The sequence below is a fragment of the Schistocerca cancellata genome, chromosome 8 (genome assembly GCF_023864275.1).
Source record: "Schistocerca cancellata isolate TAMUIC-IGC-003103 chromosome 8, iqSchCanc2.1, whole genome shotgun sequence".
Classification (NCBI taxonomy): domain Eukaryota; kingdom Metazoa; phylum Arthropoda; class Insecta; order Orthoptera; family Acrididae; genus Schistocerca; species Schistocerca cancellata.
The window spans coordinates 242697687-242715887 of record NC_064633.1 but is presented as its reverse complement, the minus strand read 5'-3'; the positions used below and the strand labels follow the sequence as shown (position 1 = coordinate 242715887).

Below are 18201 nucleotides of genomic sequence, written 5' to 3'. Positions count from 1 at the left end.
TTACTCGAATCTAAGCCGCACTCAAATCTAAGCCGCACCAGAAAATGAGACTCAAAATCAAGGAAAAAAAAGTTTCCCGGATCTAAGCCGCACCTGAAATTTGAAACTCAAAATTCAAGGGGAGAGAAAAGTTTTAGGCCGCACCACCAAATCGAAACAAAGTTGGTCCATTGTAATATGGGACACAATTTAGTTCGAATGAATGACGATAGAGCTACAGTAGGTTCGAGTCGTAAGCTTAGCAATTAAGCTTTACTGGGTAGCTACTATGCACCACACGCTCCGTCCATAATTATACGGGTACCTTTCCTTTTCTACGCGCTTCGTCTGGTTTGAATTGACTGCTTATTTTGCTTTGATCTGGTAAGTGCCGATCTCTTTGTTATAGGTGTTTACGTCACTCTAAGCTGAAAATGCATTACTGTACTGTGTCATGAATTGTTTGTCGCATTCTGATAATGAGTGTTTATGACCTGTCCCCGCTCACGGCATGGCTTGCTTTTGTGCATGCTACCGCCGCTTACAATAAAAAAAGGAGAGGAATCATCTCATTAGCAAAACAATGGCAAAAGACTGCTATTTGTTGTTACTTACACTGCTGCTTTCTTTGATAATGATCAACAAGAACCAAATAATAGACTGCTTATGATAGAAGACGTTCTGAACGAGGGTTTAGTGAAAAATTTTCTCGGTTTGAAAATCTTTGCAGGCACCTCTTTGGTACATTACATTCTGCACAGAAATTAGAGTCATCTTAGATTTAAAAATCTAGTCAATTGCTGTGCTTCATTTCTGACTGTATCACTATTAGGCATAAGAATAATACGAATATAAACATGACATGATATGCATATTCTTCCGCGTTTGCTGCTGTCTCATCCTAGTTTCGTAGTTTATTAGGCAGACAGGATTTAAATGAGATAGCAGCAAACACGAAAGAATACATGGCAAAATGTTTATATTCGTATTATTCTTATGGCGAAGAGAATACTGCAGGTGATTCACAATTCATAAAAGTTCCTATTAGCAACCATCTCTTCTCACAGGTAGGAAAAAACTCAGAACATAGAGTTGGCCATATTGACAAACATCCCAAACAGTCTTGTCAGTCGGATTTTTGTAGTACATTGAAATGCTGCTACATTCGAAGATGAACAATATGGAATTTGTATTTACTTCGTTGGATAATGTATAGAATGCAGTGGTCGAAACTCGGGGCGGAGAAGAAAGGTCGTCTTAAACCTTTTTTTTTTTAAATGACGCGGAGGTTTTGGCGCCAGTATTTATCTTTGTGCCTGCAAAGCATGTCTGTGCAACGCTGCATATATTCGATGGCAGAAGTTAGTTGTGGCGGCACCTACCAACCTTTTTCAGAACTTCCGCTTACTTTGCACTTGATTCTAAGCCGCAAGTGGTTTTTTGGATTACAAAAACTGGAAAAAAGTGCGCCTTAGATTTGAGTAAATACAGTAGTCACCTTAAAGAAAGAAGAAAAAAATAACCAGTGACTATGTATATAAATAAGTACTCGTTGATGTCAAGCTTTAGACCTTCGTTAATCCTGATGACACTGTGTAATTGGGTAAATAGTGACAAAAGCTAAGGAGTGTGAAGACGAAAGTGAAGAAGATGACAAAAGAATGTAAAGAGTGGAGAGGGAGATAGGAGAAGAACAAGTGAATGAGAAAGCAGGAGAGACCTGTTAAGTGGTGAGGGAAAATAGGAGCCACATTATATACAACAGGACAGAGAAGTAAACGGGAGGGGGGGGGGGGGGGGGTGAGGATAAAAAGAAGGATGAAAATTGAGCTTAAAAGTTATGGAAATTGTGAAAGGGTAGAGGTTGAGAACAGAAAGAAAGGGTAGGGGGGAATGAGATGTATGAGGACAGAAACTAACCAAGGTTCAAGTCCTCTGACTGTATGTGCTAGACGTATTCTTCTGTTTTTCATTTCTTCCCTGTATTGTGTACAACAACAAGGAAAAGAAATGTAGATATTATTTTTGAATGCCCTAAATTTTAAGTACATACAAATATACTCAGATATTGACATTTCAGTATTTGTTTACTGAAAGTTTCTATAATTTCATGAAATTGCTATCTTAGGAAAAGGTAAAAACTGCAGGTTTTTTGTAGTGTGATTCATAGAAGAATTTCAAACACTGTCATAAATGAAGTAGTACATGCAAAAGTGTCTGCACTGCAGTAACTAAAAAACATACTGTATAATGAGACATATCAGAAGATGTGTGCTGAAGAGTTGCATTTGTGGCATAAATTGTCTGTAGGTACACATAATAAATGCAATACTTGTACCTGGTAGACTTAAAAATAATATATAAAATTGAGCCTGTACCTAAGAAACATAATGCTAAACATATAAAAATTAACTTTGGTATTATCAATAATAAAAACCACAGTCATGAATGACACAATAATAAATTATTTAAATAAATATTAGTGGTTTGGTAAAACAGGGGTTCATTTCAGAAGTACTATATTTATTTATTTATTTATCCATCAGAATACATGTCATAACAACACAATAAAAATAAATAATATGGCTACAACCTGCCACAATAATACTCATTCTTAAAACATTCAAAAATAATTATTTTCGGGATGGTACATGCAGGGGACAAAAAAGTGGAAACACCGCAAGCTATGCATCTTTAAACATAATCAATGCAGAAGGTATCCAAGCCTGCAGGTCGCGCTGTTGTATTTGATCATGCACAGCATATATATGATGTCCTTAACATGTTGCAAGTGTCAGTTATAGTCAGAACAGTGTTCTGTGTACTTGTGAGTGTATTATGTTGGAACTCAGAGCATTCAAATGTAGGAAAATTGCTGGTGCTCATATGATGAGAGCTTCTGTAATTAACATGGCCAAAGTGTTTGCTGTTTCAAGAGGCACTGGATCAAAGATTTGTGCCACAAGCAGGGAAAGCAGAAAAACATAATCTGCTAAGTCACAAATACAGTGAAAGTGTGTATTGACTGACTGTGATAGATGGTCATTGAAGAAGATAGTGACAAAATATAACATGGTGAGAATTGCAAAATCTCCTGCAGAACTGAATGTTGCACTCATGAACCCACTTAGCACCAGAACAACATGAAGCAGCAAACTGGAGGGCAATCTGGAATGCCAGAAACACTTATCAGTGGTGCAAATGTCCACAATAGGAAAATGAGGTGCAAAAGCCATAAAACCTGGACTATGGAACAATGGAAGAATGTCATACGGGTGGATGAGTCTTGTTTCACTCTGTTTCCAACTACTGTCCAAGTTATATATCCCAAGAAGAAACATGGAGGGGTTTGGTGGTGATTTGGCCAGCCTTATCATCATATAATGAGGAGGTATTGAATAGAATTGGGGAGAAGAGGAGTTTGCGGCACAACTTGACTAGAAGAAGGGATCGGTTGGTAGGACATGTTCTGAGGCATCAAGGGATCACCAATTTATACTGGAGGGCAGCGTGGAGCGTAAAAATCGTAGAGGGAGACCAAGAGATGAATACACCAAGCAGATTCAGAAGGATGTAGGCTACAGTAGGTACTGGGAGATGAAGAGGCTTGCACAGGATAGAGTAGCATGGAGAGCTGCATCAAACTGGTCTCAGGACTGAAGACCGAAGTGACCATTTCAGTTGATAAGGTCCCTCTCATTGTACAATGATTGTTCCAAATGGCAAGCTATGTTCCAAGAAAACAAGATCCCAATTCACACAGCTCACACCATCCAGGACAGGTTCCAAGAGCAAAAGGATGAATTGTCACATCTCGCCTGGCCACCAGTGTCACCAGCTCTCAATATTATTTAGCCTTTGTTGTCTAGTTTGGAGAGAAGGATGTTTGATTGCTATCTACCTCTGTTTTCATTAACTGAACTTGCCACTAATTTGTGGGAAAATGGCATAAAATGCCCTTGAAAACCATACAGGACCTGTACTCATTCATTCTCAGATGAATGGAAGCTGCTCTGAATGCCAACCAATGGTTTCCTTGCATTGTATTAGGCATGGTAATGTGTTTTTGGCATTTTGTATTTTTTTCCACATCCTGTATGTTATACCTGGCCAATGCAATCAACACTGTGAAGCATTAAATATCCATCCAAGATTTTTGATAGATAGAAATTCAGGTAAAATGTTGTCTGAGCAAAGCACAAGGCCAGGCTAGCTTCACCCTGACAACACTTTATGTAATAAAAGCCTCACCACAGTTGCAGAAGTGTATGTTTGGATGTCCGTGTGGTGGTGTGTACGAATGTGTATATTTTTACCAGAAAGAGAGCAAGAAGCGGAAAGCTAGTGTGAAACTGTTTTCTGTTATGTGTTTCTATACTCCACACACTAGTCCACTATAGGTGTGTGGTTGTCTTTCCCGTATTTTACATAACGGATAAATTAGGTAGACTACATTTCTGCATTTTGTGATTTGGATTCAGTTAATGAATAACACTGCTCTAGACAGAAATGAAAATTTTTGGTCATATGACCTGTTATTAATGTCATACTTAAGGCCTGAGGATAATTTTGTTTGATTAAAAATGATATTTTAATAAATAAGAGACATCCATCTACTATGCCAAAGTAAGATTTTTCAAAAATACTAACAGCTGTAAACAATCACCTCCTTAAAATAACATAAGTATACCATTTAAACTTACTTTTCCAGGAGTGTTTCTGTAAGGCTTCTCAGAATTTCAACACACTGTTGATGGTAATCAAGTAAGGCTTCTGCAAAAGTTGCCAACTGTGAAATTTGCTCGATCTGAGAAAAAGAGTTGACATCAGTTTCAAGCACTGCTTTAGTAAGAACAAATAAATTAAAAATGTGAGCTGTAGTCATTAAACTTTGGACAACAAAACAGATTTAATAAGATACAAAAAAGGGAACTAATTTTCTGAACAAGGCAAGCTTCCCATGTCAAGGGTAGGAAACAATTTGTGTTACAAGAGAAGAAATAACCAATTGAATACAAAAATTAATTAAAAGTGACATGCTAAGAAATCAAACAAAATGAGAAATGACAGAAGTTGAAGAAATGAATTAAAATTTGTGCCAAGGCCAGAACTTGAACCTGGGTCTCCTGCTTACTAGGCAGACGTGTTAGCCATTACACCACAATGGCATTATAGGTAACAGCTGCATGGACTACCCCAGTCCAAAGTCCTCCCAAATAAAAACTTCAATTCATGACTTCAGCCCATTTCCCCTTCTTAAATCATCAGTATTACGGAGGCTCTCCAGTATTGGAACAGAACCCCAGCTTTATACACAATGGGGAAATCCTGCCTGTACTTCAGTGTGGAGGTGATCTACAGATCTTATATAATTAAATTTTCCTTGAGAATTTGACTATATAACATGTATACTTCACTTATGCCTGATAAGGAATGTTGCAAATAAGAATGAACACCATTTCTTCCAACATACAGCAAGTTAATTTTTTTTAATGAAGAAACTGAGGAAAAGGATCACATCAGTTTGGATAGGTAACAATTGACATGTTAAATCATACAGCCTCAATGTAAGTTGTCTACATGGAAGGCAAGCAGACTGCTCCAATTTCTGCTAGAAACTGTACCTAATTTTATATGTGACCAGTTGTTTATCTGGCTGTATAGTACTTGTAGCTGCTTTAGTAATGCTTTTTCGTTCTTGTTTTATTGTAATCACATTTCATGTAAACTGCCATCAAAGGTCACACTATTGTTCACCCAAAGAGACTAATATCGGTCAGTCAGTGAGTCTGTCTGTCTGTCTCTCTCTCTCTCTCTCTCTCTCTCTCTCTCTCTCTCTCTCTCTGTCTGTCTGTGTGTGTGTGTCCCTGATCTGATCGAAAGACGACATCCAAAACGAGGTTATTAGAGATGGAGAAAAAACTCTAATTGGTAATTGGGTAAGTGTGGAGAAGAAATCAGTGGTATACTATTCAAAGGAATTGTCATGTCACTTGCTTTACGTGATTTGCAGAAACTACAAAATACCCAAATCTTAGTGGCCAGATGGGTAATTGAATCACTATCCTTCAAAATGCAAGTCCAGTGTCTCACAATACTTGCAGGAAGGAAGGGAAAGAAAGATGGCTGGAAACTGCACAGAATGGAGGGGAGGGGGGGGGGGGGCAGGGGAGCATGGACAGAACAGGAAGAAAAAGCAGTCATACTGTACAGGAGGGGAGTAACTCGTCAATCAAGTTAAATACTACTACTATCACCACCACTACTACTACTACTACTACTACTACTACTACTACTATCATTACTATATGGCAGTAAGAGAGAGAGAGAAAAAACAGTACACAAACAGAGAATATAAGCTGTCAACAGAATACACAAAATAAGACAAAGGCAACCACTTCCCTATAGGTAGCTGGGAGAGCTTTTGAGCTCTCACTCTTTTCCTAGCAATAGTACATAGACACAACCACACAGGCATCCAAACGTAAATTCCCCTGGTGGCGGCAAGACTGATTACTGAATATTAATCATTGCAAGAAGTTGGCTCTGTAGATGGAGGTGTAGTGAAGGATGCATGGGGCACGAAGGAGGTACGGCAGTGTGAGGCAGGTATTTCGCTAGATGACTCGATGGCTGTATAACAAGACGATAGATGTTCGGAGGGCAGAGCATACTAGGGACTGAGAGAGGGAGAGGAAAGGAGAAGCTGGTGCCATGGATGAGGGAGATAAGACAGTACACTATCTGGATGGGGAAGGAGTGGTATCAATAGAAGTTGAGGCAGTGGAAAACAAGATAGTGGAGGTTTAGGCCAGTGTAACTGCAAGAGTGCACGATATGCTGGAGAATCAATTCCCGCCTGCATAATTTAGAGAAACCTATGCTGGAAGGGAGTATCCAAATGACCTATTCAGTGAAGCAGCAGTTGAAGCCATCTGTGTTGTGGTGCACAGCACGTCAGCAACTGGAAGGCCAAATTTGCAGTTTGGTTGCAGCCACTGATGCAAGTGGACAGTGAGTTACTTGTCATGCTCACACAGAACGCTGAAAAATATCTGCAACATAACTCATTTATAACATGACTGCTTTCACATGTGGCCCTGCCTTTTATTGGGTAGGAGATGCCTGTGACCAGACTGTGAAAGGAGGTGGTGTGCAAGATATGGCACAGGTCTTGCACCTGGCTCAACAACAAGGGAACGGCCCATGGGGTGCAAGATAAGGAACAGGATTGGATTAGGGATGGACAATGGTATTTTGTAGCTTGGGTGGGTGGCAGAACACTGCTATGGATGATGTGGGTGGGATTTTGGGAAGATATCTCTCAACTGAGGTCAGAACAAGAGTTAGTCAAAGCCCTGGCGAAGAATGTGGTTGTGCTTGTCGAAGCCAGGATTATACTGGGTGATCAGAGGAGTACTGGTTGGTAGTTGGTTACCAGGGCTGCTGGTGTCAGAGGAGGTGGGAGATCAGTTTATGGATGAACTGAGAGCTTCTATTGACAGACAGCATCCTAACAAGTTCACCCATAAACAGATCGCCCATGCTGTCTCCTTCTCTGACACCAGGAACCCCATCAAACAGCACTCCTCTACTCATCCAGTGTCACCCTGCTCTTGAGAAACTCAATCATATCCCTTGACTACATCATGTGGTGCCCTGAAATGAGAATATCCTAGTCAAAACCCTACACATGCTAACCCAAAGTAATATTCCATCACTCACCCAACCTACAGAATTTCCTGACCATCCCTCCTCCAATCCTGCTTCCAATCTTGCACCCCATGGTTATTCCCTTGTGGTCAACCCAGGTTTAAGACCTGTCAAATATATCCACCTACTATCTCCTATGGCAGCCCAGTCACAGGCACCTCCTACCTAATAAAAGGCAAGGCTACATGTGAAACATGCCACATTATGCATCAGCTATATTGCTATTACTGCACAGCATTCTATGTGGACATGATAAGTAACTAAATGTTCACTTGCATCAATGACCACCACCGAACTAAGGCAAGCTGCAAATATCCAGGTGCTGCTAATCATGCTGCACACCACAATACTAATAACTTAAAACAGTTGCTTCGCTGCATAGTCCTTTCGGATACTCCCTTTCGGCATAAGTCCCTCTGAACAACACAGGTGGGAATTGTCTCCCCAGTATATCGTCTGCTCTTGCAATACCACTGGGCTAAACCTCCGCTAACTTATTTCCTCTCTGTGTCACCTTAACTTTTCCCTTCTCTCTTCTGTCCACACCACTCCTTTCCCACCCATTTAGTGCACTGCCTTCTCCCACCACTCTCCCCCCCCTCCACTCTCTCACTCTCTCTCTCTCTCTCTCTCTCTCTCTCTCTCTCTCTCTCTCTCTCTCCCCCCCCCCCCTCCCTCTTCCTCTATCCCCTTTTCTCAAATCTCTCTGTCTCCCTCTTCCTTCCTTCCTTCCTTCCTCCCTTCCTTCCTTCCTCTCCTCTCCTCCCCTCCCCTCCGCCCTCCTCTTCCACACTCTATCCCTTAAATTTGCTACCCTATGAACTCCTTTAATCTTGCTAAGCAGCTGATGAGTCATCTGGTTAAATACCTGCCTCATGCTACGCTGCTACCGCCTCCACTTGCCTCACATGTACTTCACTAACCCTTCCCCACCTCCATCTAGCCAGATAACTGCTTTCAACAATGGATAAGCAGAAAGTAGTCTTGCCGTTACCGGAAGTGTGTACAGTTGCGTGTCTGTATAGTTGTTTATGTAAATGTGTGTACTCTTACTAGAAAAAGAGAAAGACCTGAAATGCTTGTGTTACCTGTTTTCTATTATGTGTTTCTGCAAGCCATGTACCACACCTCCATAGGCATGTGGTTGTCTTTCCCTTATTTACATATTTTTCCATCTATGAATATCCAGTTGTCAGTATAATATTTTTAAGAAAAGCAGTTGGCTATAAGCTATCATACAGTACAAAGAACACAGCAATCAGACACGAATTAAGACAGCCAAGTATTAACGAATATATCTATGAAGAATAAAAATAAATGGAGAGACTAATGTTACAAGAATGAAAGAAAGGAGAATAACTAAAATGATGATGAACTAGTTAGCAATAAGGAAAAGATCATCAGATAGACCAAGAAAGAGGTGCAATAGCAGAATACATATAACAAGAGGAGTAACAGGCAAAAGCCTAATACATGAATAAAGAAAAAGGAAGGAATACGTGAAGCCAAAAAGGAAGGTAAAGGTAGGAGGAAAAGAGATCATTAAATGGGGCTGGTAGGATGATAATGTCTGATGTATAAACAATCCAGTGAGTCCATGGGATATGAAGGTGTACTGGAAGGCAAATCCCGTCATCTGTACAGCTCCTGAAGCTCATCTGGTGTCTGTGGCACATATATCACAATGGTTGCAAGCAGCCATTAAAAACAATTGCACAGTGATAGATAATAGCACACACTGCAACCAGACTTTCTTTTTCAGGGAATATCTGCCATGAATATAGCCATTTACCTCTGTGGATAATTGATTGGTTTTCATGCCTCAAAAATGGAGCACAATGTTTGCAATGGCATCAGAATATATTCTCACAAACTGTTTTACATTTTACAGGATAAACTATAAGGCAACTCTATTATTAACGAAAAGAATGGTTTGGAAACTGCAGCACTTTACTAAGTATGGAGCTATGGCAGGCTATGTCAGCAATATGTCCTTGGCTTCTTCCAACCTTTGAGCTGACTCACACAGCCACTTATAGTTGGGCTAAAGTTTAATCTCGACTCAAAACATGATCCAGCTTGGCATTAACAAAGCACTTCCAAATGTGAAAGAAGTGATAAATGATAAAATGAAAGTCCCAGGCTTGGCCAAACACTGAATCCCCCATTTTTGGATCTGTGGTCTCACATGGGCCCAAAAATGTAGTTAAAGTGTTCAAGTATAGTATGGTACTGCGTTCTTTGTGAAATACTTGTTTGTGACTGGGTAATAATTACTGATGTACTGACAAGGGAGTGAGAGAAGATGGTAAAGGAGATATGCTTGTGAATGTTAAAAAAATTCAGAAATAACCATTTCCTTTTCACATAATTGTCAGACACTACTCATTTTAAAATGGGTTATGATCTGTTATCTCGATTATCATGATAAATACAGCCGTCAAATTGTCAGAACTCTTATCACAATGTCGCGTGGGGTAGTCGCGCGATCTGAAGCATCTTGCCCCTGTTCACATGGCTCCCCTCATCGGAGGTTCGAGTCCTCCCTCAGGCATGGGTGTGTGTGTTACCCTTAGCATAATCTAGTTTAAGTTATATTAAGTAGTGTGTAAGCCTAGGGACTGATGATCCCAGCAGTTTCAACCCACGGGAACTTACCACAAATTTCCAATTTCTTATCACAATAAATACAAGAGAGCTGACAAAATGGAAATGACATCATCTGCATTGCTAAAGAAATTTTTGTTGCAGCACATTTTTCAGCCTTTAACAATGAACTTACACTGTGCAAAGTTTCATAAAAGTCTGTCAAACCAAAGACAGCTGATGCACTGTTTAGTAAAAATGTGGTCTTGCATTATAGATTGTATACAAGACATGAAACAAATGAAACAAGACAGCTGCAATAACTGTATGTACAGCTTCCATTTTAGTACACTTGCTCCTTTTACTACTCAGAACCTTTGCACAAGGATATCATAGCAGTTGTCATAGCAAAGAAACATAGTTCAATACTAAAAAACAGTTGTGCACTAATACACCATGACAAATAGTGCCTTAGTAATTTAAGTATTATCTGTATGTCAAAGTTTTTAATAAGTGCTCTCTCTCTCTCTCTCTCTCTCTCTCTCTCTATCTCTCTCTCAACCAGTAAGTTAGAAATTGATGAGAAATACACTACATTTGTACACAGGGTGCTTAAGACCATCATAACTATATGGCAACAGCAATATGGCAGCAACTATTTGGCATGAGACAGCCATGTTCTCAAAGGTGCAACAGTAGTGGCTAAACAGTGGTGTAAGTATAATTCAGGGAATAACCTTCAGTCTGTTCTTCACAGTCCCATCTTTGTCAGCAAAAGCCTTAAAGAAATTATTTCTTTCCATACACAGTGAGAAATTCCTGCCATGTCAATCTGCTACCGTTTGTGAAGAATTTCTCTGATGGACAGATTGGTATTTAACAATTATTTTCTGCCTAGCACAGAATGCCAAAGAGTTGTGCATGCAACAGATTGAAGACTTTGTCAAAGAAGGTGGAGCGATAAATACAGATATTATAGTTGCGCCTCATGATATAGGACATCTTATGTTATCATGAAGTCTGTGCAGAATAGATGCTTTATGTACTCATTCCATAACACAACAGAAAGGAATGAGCCTGAAAATATTACATTTAGACTACATTATCACTAGTTTTGAGTTTGTATGTACTACAACCAGCTGACATAGAGTATGTGTCAATGTGGCAGACACAAGCTACATTTATCCATTGGGAAAGTGCAATTCTCAGTTTTCTAGAAAAATCAACAAATGCCTACTGCTCACCACAGTAAAGCCTCAACACACATTTACTGACTTATGTTTTACATGCACGAAAGATGCTGACATACAAACATCAAATCGGAAAATATATCCAAAAATATAAGAAACAGTTTCTGACTTGGTAACTGAATACACCCAATTGTAAGTCACTGACATTTGGAAAACAATACACAAATGAGGCAACCATCTTAAAATCTAAACAGTTTTAAAACTCTTACCTATAAAACTGTAAAAAAATTCTCATTTTTATGATGACTGAAAACGTTTTCTTTGAATTAAATAAACCATGCTTTGCATGTTAATAAAATTACCCACAGATTATTTTTAATTATACTCATCAATTTCTAAACAGATAGTGTGAGGGTATGACAATTGGGTTACTGATTTTGATCAAGTTTTGCAAGGGCGTTCTATACTGAAAATGAAGAGAGACACATATTGGCTTTTTGCTAGACACTCCCTAGTTTTTTCAAAAACTCGAGGTCAAAGTTGATGACAGAAAATGGTATTTTCAATTATATGAATTGAAAGATTGTCCAAAAACATTTTTATTAATATAAAATGGAATCCAAAGTTAATAATGTTCGAAGTATTAACATTTTTTGTGTTTTCATGCTGTACCTTGAGTACCTGTAATTCGACATGTCCAGCAGGGTGATGTCTGTGGTCAAGCAGTTAAGGAATTAGACTACCAAACTGCCGATCCATGTTCAATTCTTGGATGTGGCATTTTTTCCCAATCAATATTTTTTTATCGTACCTGACAATATTGTGACAATGGGAACACCTCCCCCCTCCTTTTTTTAATCAAGTAAGACATTTGGAGATGACATTAGTAATCAAATAAGCATATACAATGCACTGACAGTTATTTTCATTGTGTTACATGACCCACTACGATAGGACTTCGTAGATTACAATGCTCATCTCACCTGCATCGTCAAAGCAATACCACCAAAATGTATCTCTCTTTTTCAGCTGCGTACATTTACTACCTCCAACAGACAAAGAACTTCACTGCATGACTTCAAAATCATGTGACATCACAGCAGAGTAGAGGATTACAAGAGAGGTCGGATGCTATCAAAATTTATGCATTGGTCTCTAATCAGCTATCCATGTCTGTCTTTCAAGATATTTATCTTTTGCCTGTGTCTGTGGTAGGTTTCATCCCACTGCTTGCAGGAATGTTCGCAAATAGACGAAAAGTTAAGATTATGCTATGTATCATGATGAAAATAATAGTCAATATGTCATAAATACTTATTTGATAATGAACCACACCTCCCAATGTTTTATCTAAAAACAAATAGAAAAGGAAGAAAAGGTATTCCAATTACCACAATATTATCAGATATACCAAAAAATATTGAATAAAGAAAAAACCACAATCAAAAATCGAACACAGACCAGCAGTTTGGTAGTTTAATGCCTCGACCACTTGCCCACTGACCTCGCTATGCTAGACATTGAATGACGTGTACCCAAGCTACAGCATGAAAACACAAAGATGTTAATAACTTTAACATTACTGGCTTTGGATTCTAGATTACATTAATAAAAAAAGTTTGGTTTTAGATAATTTTCCAATGTGTATCACTGAAAATATGATTTCCCATCATCAACTTTGACTTCGATTTTTTCAAGAACAAGGGAGTGTCTAGCAAAAAGCCTTATTTTCAATGTAGAACATCCTCCCAAAACTTGATTAAAATCAGTGACCCACATATCAGACCCTCCCCCTGTATGTGACAAGCCATTATCACTGGTACAGAAGTGTCTTGACTTTAAATTAGTTATGTGGTTGGTAGAAAACTCACACAACAGTCTGCAAGTTGTTTAACACACTTCATTTTACGTTTTAGTTACAGATGCAGCTTCACACATCAGTAAACATAAGAGTGGGAAAATGTTTAACAACAATAGTAAACAATTTATCTTCCAAATTACAAGTGGATTAAGTTTCTAAATAAAATTTCAGCTAAGAAGTAGGCTGACAGAAAGAACTGGTTTTATTTGCTTCTGATGTTAATCTTTCATGAACTTCATGTCGTTGCCCACTGTAACGGAGATAAATAAAGAGCATGTTTCATTTAGTACCACACATTTCATAGTACGGTATACACATCGTGAAGCAGAATTTGAAATTCACAACTCTATAAAGAGACATGTACAAGGCACTCATGAGTGAGCAGCACATTTCCCCATCTGATTTTCCTTTGCAGTACAGCATTGTTTCTAAAACTGAGCAACTCATTATTGTATCATATGACATCATTGAATGCAAACAAATTAAATATTTTGCATTATTGATTTGTTTATTTCCAGGATCTGAAACAGCATATGCAAAAGTAGCTAAAACAGTTTATTTAATAAGCTTCAGTTTGTGTTTTCTTCAGCTTAAAATCTCACCCATATGTACACCCAACATATATAAAAGATTCTGCTCGACTTATTAACAACATATGAGCATGTTTTTTTTTAGTAAGTGTCATTTCCAAACAACAATAAAACAAGTAGACTTTTCTTAGTAATTTTATTTGTACATGAAAGCTTGTAGTTTAATCTAGTTTTCTACATAATTCCCACCAACATTAAGGTACTTATGTCATACAATAAGCCCTAGAATACTATCCTCATAGAAATCTGTCGATTGATTAGGCAGCAACTGCATAAACACACTTCTTGACACTCAAGGAAACTCATCACGTTACACTGAAATCATATTGGTCTATTCTCTCTGGCTTTTTCATCAACTTGCTGCACCAAATCATCAGTAATGAGCGGAGGTCACCCACTTCATTCCTCACCATGCACATTCTTATGGCTATCTTTAATAAAGTCTCATCCATTTCCATGCTATTCCATCACTCATAATGTTTTCTCTACATGATTCACTGATCTTATGACAAATTCCAGCTGCTTTCACACCTTTAGCACTAAGAATACAAATCACAGTGTGTATTTCAGTTGACGGGATTCTCAATTGGGGGAGATATTTGAGATGTTCACAAAGACATGTAGACTCCCTGAATACCGGAGTGGATGATGTAGAAAAGTAGATTAAAGTACGAGCTTTCATGTAAAAATAAAATTACAAAGAAAAGTCTACTTGATTTATCTATTTATTTATTTTTTGAAAACAGTACTTACTTCAAAAACATGCCTCATATTACATTTGTCATTGCTAATTGAAATGGGATGTGCAGTTCATTTTGTAAAATTACAAGGAGTCAGAATGTCTGGTCAATACTTATCTTCAGGAGGCAAAATTCCATGTACTACCAATAAAAACATATGTAAGTAGAAAAACCTATCCCAGCTTTCAGAACCATTAGTTCCTCAGGGAGGAAAGACAGAAATGTTGAGGGATGTTAGAAAGGAGGGTCAGATCACTTAAATCTCAAATCATCTGAATATCTCTCACCTTGTGGACTGTGTACCTGTACTTCAAACGACAAGAGAAGAGCTCCGACAGCTGGCAGCGCAGTTGCCAGTATTCAACATGGACGAGCAGCGAGCCAGCAGTGGTCACCCAGCACTACAGCAACACTGGGAGGTTGCCACGGTAATGTAAACAAAAGCTAACGATCTGACTGGTCATCGTGGATGTGTGAAGCATGTGCGCCAAGGCCACATCAACTGTCAGAGCTCTTTTCTCGCTGTACGCACTGTAGCCCTCATTTCTAACTTTCCCCATCTCATTCCACTTTCTTTTTTCAGAAGGTAATCAACATACCCGAACACTAGGATAGTTTCTCACCCATTCTAACTGCTGTATGTGTCTGTCAGTGGTACTTGGATTTTCACGTCCTGGAGACAAGCCACTCATGCTGTCTTCTTATAATCTCACGGGTTTCTGAAGTTAATTTTCCTTTTGATATTCCTATACAATTTTCATAATTCTGCTTGTTGCAGATTAAGTGGAATGTTATTTGTACATACGAGGAAGAGCAGTGGACCCAGGACTCAATCTTGTGGAGCTTCATTAGTAATTTTACCATAGTTACAAGGCTCCTGCTGTCTCCATTAGCTGAATTACTTACTACAATTAACTGTCTCATATTCCTTAAATATAATAGCAACAAGCTGTCTGCTGCACAACTGCTCCCTAAGACCTCCGTTTTTTCAACCAAATGTTAACAGTCTCCAAGTGTAGATGCTTTGAACACATTAGAAATAGGATCAGCTAGAACTATTTTATTATTTAAGCATCGAAGTATTTGGAAGCCGAGCATACAGTTGGGATTTTTGTTCAGCAACACTTTTTCTGACAAGACTCCAACTTAAAATAGATATTAGTATTACCAAGCGGTAACTACAGAATACACTCACTTTCAAACTATTTTATAAAACAATTTCAGTAATTATTGATGTGTTTCCTATCATTGTTCTTATATCTTTGAGAAAATTCCAAGTTACTTACGTCATTTAAAACATATTTATTGAGTGAGGTGAATTCCTAGTGAATGAGTTGCATTTCTAACCTGGAAGTTGTTTTAATGGGAACTAAAAGCACTTACTGCCTTTGTGCCATCATTTACAATTGTTTCATTCAGTTTCATAACAACACTTTGTTCTGTAGCAAGACACCATTTCAATATTATCCACAAAGAAAAAATTATATTGCTTTATTCGTAATTTATGGCTTATTGAGTATAATTTTTGTATTTTAATAACTATTCTCAATATACTGGATTAGTTTTATGGTATGCAACAACCATAACATTTCGATTGTGTTAGCAAATACATAAATTTTCCTTTCCTATTTATAAGTATTTTCATCCCTGTACAGGGTGTTTCAGCGGCATTTCGAATTGCTATGATGATAAAATAATTACCAAATAACAATAAAACTGTATTAATGAAAGTATTAAATTTTATTCTGGTATCTAATTTGTTGTAGGTATTGTCTTAGTCAACTTCTTGACATTCCTTGTCTCATCAGGTACTCAAACAGATTCCTAGAGTTTTTCTCTGTGCTGCATGGTGGTACATCATTTAACTTAGTTAAGTGTACATCAAAATGCGAATGTGCAATCACTATCAGGAAAACATTTATTCATCCATTTTACATGTGATGATCTATGACAACATTATACATCAGGATTGTACTGGAGACTTCTCTTATAATTTTCTTCACAATAGCTTACTTCAATCCTCACTCCCCACATAAAAATTACCCTCTCACTTCAACCGAGAAGTGCATCCCCATTTCATAATAGCAGCAAGCCGCCATACGTCTGTGAGTGACCCTTCATTTTAGTTATAAGTAATCTGTTTCCCTTCAAGTTTCCACAGCTTACAATAATTTTAACTGTGAATTTTTTATGGCACTGAAAAACCCCGACAAAACTCACACTTTTACATGTTTTCATTGTTCTTATTCCAGACAAGTGAACTGTAATGCTATGATCTCTATCTCTGGTCAAGCTGTTAGCTGCTATGTCTACTCAATATTCTTTGTCAAGTGCAACCCTTTTTTCTGTTATAGTGCATTATATTAGGAGTTCATTACAACCCAACAAAAAAAATTGCTACTGTAGCTGCATGTCCATGCAACTTCTCCCAGTACCCTACAAATACTCCTCTTTCTTTCTATTTATACTCCCACTCCAAATGTTAATGCCTTTATTTTTCATTTCTTCAGATCCACATTTAAGTAATGAGGAAAGAAGCTGGTAGATGTAAAGAATATATTTGAAATCTTACAAGGGAGAAGAAGTGTCCAGTAGTGAAATATCAGAGAGATCACTACACCACTGCTTCTCAAAATGCAACACTGTGAAGGAAGCATGCCAATAATATGAAAGTTACTGGACATTCAAAGCATGCTAAGATGCATTAATAATAAGAATTCCGAGTGACAGAAAATGCAAATGGTGAGCAGCACCATTTAAAGTGAGAGAGTGTGTGTGTGTGTGTGTGTGTGTGTGTGTGTGTAACAGTGCACATAAGGTGATGATACCCAGTGTCGCATTAAGGCTCTAGTAACATGGATGACCACATGATGTATCAAACTGAGAGGGGCACCAGAGGCACCCCTAGTGCAAAATTTGTACACAGGATTTACCATAATCATAAATAACCAGAATGATAAAAAATTCATTTCAATGCTCAACAGATTTACATTTACTTTTAAAGGCCTTACTAAGAACTCCAATAATGACAGGTAATGTATGAGGAAGGGAGGGAAGAGGGGAGGGCACCAAATTATGTCGCTTGTGTGGAAAAATGTTCCCAAATGGACCCTAATGAGGAGACAGAAAAGCAGGCAATTACATTCAAGGAGACAGTCTGTCATAATGCACAACAATACATTATGTGGAGAATAATTCTGGTGTTACAGAGACATGAATTGAAGAGAACCACGTGAGTGAACTCTGATTGAGGATTATGAAATTCAGTAGTAACATGGAGTGACAGACACCACAAGGTTTCAGCATTGGAGCACTGCCACATGTGTGTCATCATCTGCTCTATTATTGATCAAAACTGTGTCAACAAATTGTTTTGTGCAGGTTCTCTTTGACACCAAATTATAGGTTGCTACTAAGAGCATATCAATACCGACAGTGAGGCAGCAATTACCACCAAACTCACTCTAAATAGTTTTGATTCTCTTTGGAAGACAATGATATGGTGTTCAAGGATACCTCCTGCAGTTTTTTTTACTGAATGT

The 18201-nt window shown here is 38.2% G+C and overlaps 1 protein-coding gene across 8 annotated transcripts in view; it reads right to left on the bottom strand.

Moving 5' to 3' along the window:
- Nucleotides 1–18201, bottom strand: part of LOC126095726 (endophilin-A) — a 536080-nt gene that overhangs the window by 30723 nt on the left and 487156 nt on the right. For all 8 annotated transcript variants that reach the window (XM_049910481.1, XM_049910480.1, XM_049910484.1 and 5 more), the window contains one exon: nucleotides 4683–4786. In XM_049910481.1, coding sequence (XP_049766438.1) covers nucleotides 4683–4786 — 104 coding nt within the window. The remainder of the gene's footprint in view (nucleotides 1–4682; nucleotides 4787–18201) is intronic.